Below are 4,124 nucleotides of genomic sequence, written 5' to 3'. Positions count from 1 at the left end.
AAAGAGGGAGGAGACTGCTGCTGCAGGAGCGGCTGGTGGGAGCCCGATGTGGCAGAGGGGCTTCTGCCGCCGCTGACAGGGAGGCGGAGGGCCAGCGAGCCCGGTGCTGGAGACACAGCCGCCATCCTCTTCGGCAGCCCGGCTGCCCTCCTAGACACGTTCCTCGCCTGCAGATCCTCCCCTCCTCCCCGCTCTTGCAAGCACCCGGCTCAGCGCCTGCCGACCCTCCTTCCCACAGGCTCCCAGCGAAGGCAGGAGCGAGGTGTCCGATTTGGGCACGTGAGGCCCGTGGTCCCGGGCAGTGGACACCAGGCAGGCCAAGGCCATTGGTGGGCACCGGGATGGAGAAGGGAGACGGGATGGAATCCTGCAGGATTAAGGGGGTGGAGGCGTGCTCCCAGTGAGGCTGGGGTGGGAAAGTGCACTGGGCTATAGGAAAAGGGGGTGGCGTTAGGACGCTGGCAAGAAACTGAAGCGAGGGCACTGGGTGCCAGGAAAGCAAAGCGACTGGGGCTTGGCAGGGGGCGTGTGGGCAGCAGGCTGAGGCTTTCAGGGCCAAAGGACAGCGCGTGCATGCGGGTCAATGGCTGGGAGGGATCGGCGCTTTGCAAGGGATTTACGGGTAGAGTGGGTGCCAGTGGGTGGCCGGCGGAGGCAGTGGTCTCTGAACAAGGAGGTAGCCCGCCCCCTTCTGCAGAGTTCTAACCCCAGGCAGCACCACTGCCGCTGCTGCCCTTCCCCGCAGCCTAAAAGAAACTAGGAGGGAGAGCACTTGCAGGCAAGCAGCCAGGACTTCCAGCGTTGCTGCCGGGCGCATGGGGAGCATTCAGGTGCCAGCGCAGGGTACTTAGAGACCCTGCTGTCCGGAGAGCTCCACCTGATGGCACACTGAGCGTCTTCTTGTCTTCCCTCCTCCCGCCGCAGGCTCAATGAAGACCCCCAGCGCACAGGAGGTGGAAGGGCAACAAGCCAGGGCACCTGCACCTGCGGGACGGGCCACCGGGACTGCAAACATGACGAAGAAAAAAACTTGCCAAAAGAAACAGAGGGGCAGACCTTCGTCCCAGCCCCGCAGGAACATCGTGGGCTGCAGAATTTCACATGGGTGGAAGGAAGGTGATGAACCCATCACCCAGTGGAAAGGAACCGTTCTGGACCAGGTGCCTATAAATCCGTCCCTTTACCTGGTGAAATACGATGGAATTGACTGTGTCTATGGACTGGAACTTCACAGAGATGAAAGAGTTTTGTCCCTTAAGATCCTTTCTGACAGGGTGGCATCACCTCAAGTCAGCGATGCAAACCTTGCAAATACCATAATTGGTAAAGCTGTGGAACATATGTTTGAGGGAGAGCATGGTTCCAAGGATGAGTGGAGGGGGATGGTCTTAGCTCAAGCACCAATCATGAAAGCCTGGTTTTACATCACCTATGAGAAAGATCCTGTCTTGTACATGTACCAGCTTCTAGATGACTATAAAGAAGGAGACCTGCGTATCATGCCAGAGTCCAGCGAGCCTCCCCCAGCAGAGAGGGAGCCAGGAGGAGTTGTAGATGGCCTGATAGGTAAACATGTGGAATATACCAAAGAAGATGGCTCCAAACGGATCGGCATGGTCATTCACCAAGTGGAAGCCAAACCCTCTGTGTATTTCATCAAGTTTGATGATGATTTCCATATTTATGTCTACGATTTGGTGAAAAAGTCCTAACTGTTAGGGTAAACTTTGCCACCTTTGTGCAAACAAGCGTATGCTTTGTAGACATGCAAAATATTGTTGCTTTTCAGTGTAGTGGGAGCTTAAGGGTCCCTGTTAATTCAACATCTTTGCCAGCATCACTGTTGTTTGTTCTGAAAAATACAAATGTATGTGGACATGACATGTTGTGTGTAAGGACTTTATCACGTTGAAAAGATTGGGTGTGTTTGGTGGATGGGGCATGAAAGGAAGGGACAGCTGTAAATTCAGGCTGTGAATAAAGTTCAGCTAGTATCATAGTCAGTCATCTAAAAATGGAATAGGACTTAGCTGGTCTGGTCTAGGGAGGGGGGAGGCGAAGGAACTAGAGATGAGCTGTGGGGGAAGGGAACTGGGGAGGTGACTGCTTAGGAAGAGGTGGGGAGGGACCAGAGATGGAGAGGCTCCTTGGGGGCAGGCACCCAACAGGGAGGAGGCATAGAACAACAGAGGGAGAGGGAGATCTTGGGGCTCAGAGGGAATAGAATAAATTGAGTAGAGAGGGGCACAAAGCAGCTTAGAAGAGGTTCAGAACAAGGGGCAGAAAGACGAAGCTGGCAGGGATCTGGGGAGAGACTAAGGGATATTCAAGGGGAGGGTCTGCACCTGCGTGAGGGGCCGGAAGGACAGGGACACTAAGCGAGGGGGATGTCTCAGAAGACTGACTAGGGGCGTGAGAATACAGTCAAAGAGCTGTGGGGAGTGGGGCCCACGAGAGATGGGAAGGCCCAGGGAGAAGTTGGCCCTCTGACAGTACCCACATTGCTGTCCCTTGCTCTGGACACCAAAGATGTGGCAACTGCCCAAGAAGCCAGATGGACTGGAGGTTCCCCAGAAGGGTATTTTGACAGGGGTGGCTTAAGAGGTAAACAGGAGCCAAGTTAATACCTAAAACTCTTATTTCAGGGAGTTCACGCCACACCTGCACAGCAGAAGCCCCACCCTCAGCCGAGACACCCTAACATGGCACTCCACAAGCACAGGGCTGTGGGCGGCCTCCTCACATTTCCCAGACGACCCAGGGGCAGTCAGTCTTGGACCTAAGGTCTTACATAGTTCATTTTCCTTACACTTGTATAAATAATTCCTGTGAGGCACTCAGAACTTGAGAGATGTGTCACCTTGCATTTGGAAAGTATTTTATCCAGGAAAGTGGGACCTTGCCGAACCCAGTGTACTTCGTCCCACTGGACTGTACTTTGTGTGTCTACAGAGGAGGGTCATCAGAGGACGGAGCCTTCTCTTTAGCTCCAGGGCATGACAGTCCATGCTCCTCTCAGTAGCTGCCCCAAACCGCAGGTGGTTCCACAAAGTGCTCCACCCAGTTGAGGTCTGCTGCCCCCAGAAACCCCATTCTGTCTCTATCCCATCAAAGTGGGTGGCTACTGACACTTCACAGCTGCTTCTGGCCAATCTTGCCCACGCCTAAGCCCACAGGGAGCTGTGATGCAAGTTTGTGGGGCTCTGTTTCAGCATCTACCTCAGGTGAGGTAGAAGGCATGGGGCAGTCAGGCTGGGAGTTGTGGCTTTGTATAGCTAACTCCTTTGACTCTGTAGTGCCACATAGACAGAGGGGTGGTGGTCCGTAGGGAGAGGGTACAGTAACCCCAGTAAAGTCTCTCAGAGATATGGTGTCCTGACATGGGGGTCTGCGGGCTTCTCTCTTCCTTGCCTTCCCCAGTCCTGCCGTGGGAGTTCCTCTCAAAACCCTCTCTCTCTGGTTTCCCCACCCAGCGCTTCACTAAAATATACCCCTGCCCTTAAAGGAGGAGCTCTGCTGACTCCCCACTGCCCAGGTTTCTCTGACTCCATGCATGCACAGCTGGGGTGGGGGTGGGGTAGGGCAGGGAGCTTCCAGGAGGTGAAAGAAGGTGGTAGGACCTGTTCATTCTCCACCCAACATGACCTGAGGCTGTTTGCCTCAAGGACCACACAAGGCAAGCCCACCTCACCATAGCAGGGATTCAGCATCTTTCGCCCCTCACACCACTTAGTCTGGCTAACTCCTGCAGGCCACCCATGTGTCCATTTCAGCCAGTCTGTCATGTTTCCTTTGATCTTGGTGTTTTTGTTTTCTGTGTTTAAGTAGCTGCTGTAGGCACTTGGCAGATTCTGCCTCACAAAAATCCTTATTTCTGGCTCACCTGAAAAACACAACAAAACAGTAAACTGAGGATTAGGGCAACATTCCAGCTAGGATACAAGCAGCTGGGTCTGAGGAAGGGCTCAGCCCATTTGAGGCTCAGAATGCTCTCGAGTTGGCCACGCCCCCAGCTGGCCTGCTTCATTCAAATAAAATGTCCAGTTGGCTCCTGGAGGCATTTGCATCTGCAGCTTTGAAGCTAGAATCAGGGAAAACAGACTAGTCCCCCTTTGGCTTCCTTT

General features: G+C 54.1%; 1 protein-coding gene across 2 annotated transcripts; it reads left to right on the top strand.

Annotated features, from left to right (window-relative positions):
* The first annotated feature begins 6 nt into the window (after positions 1-6).
* LOC109378743 (spindlin-2B) lies at positions 7-1,881 on the top strand. Of its 2 annotated transcripts, none has more exons than XM_019635031.1 (2): positions 7-262; positions 925-1,881. In XM_019635031.1, the coding sequence occupies exon 2, from the start codon at positions 930-932 to the stop codon at positions 1,710-1,712; it is 783 nt and encodes a 260-aa protein (XP_019490576.1). In that variant the 5' UTR covers positions 7-262; positions 925-929; the 3' UTR covers positions 1,713-1,881. The 2 variants fall into 2 exon arrangements, with proteins under 2 accessions (XP_019490576.1, XP_019490575.1); XM_019635030.1 differs by having other exon boundaries at positions 45-329.
* Positions 1,882-4,124: the final 2,243 nt, after the last annotated feature.

The sequence above is a fragment of the Hipposideros armiger genome, unplaced genomic scaffold, assembly GCF_001890085.2.
Source record: "Hipposideros armiger isolate ML-2016 unplaced genomic scaffold, ASM189008v1 scaffold_3093, whole genome shotgun sequence".
NCBI classification, from domain to species: domain Eukaryota; kingdom Metazoa; phylum Chordata; class Mammalia; order Chiroptera; family Hipposideridae; genus Hipposideros; species Hipposideros armiger.
The sequence above is the reverse complement of the archived record's forward strand: the minus strand, read 5'-3'. Positions and strand labels throughout refer to the sequence as shown.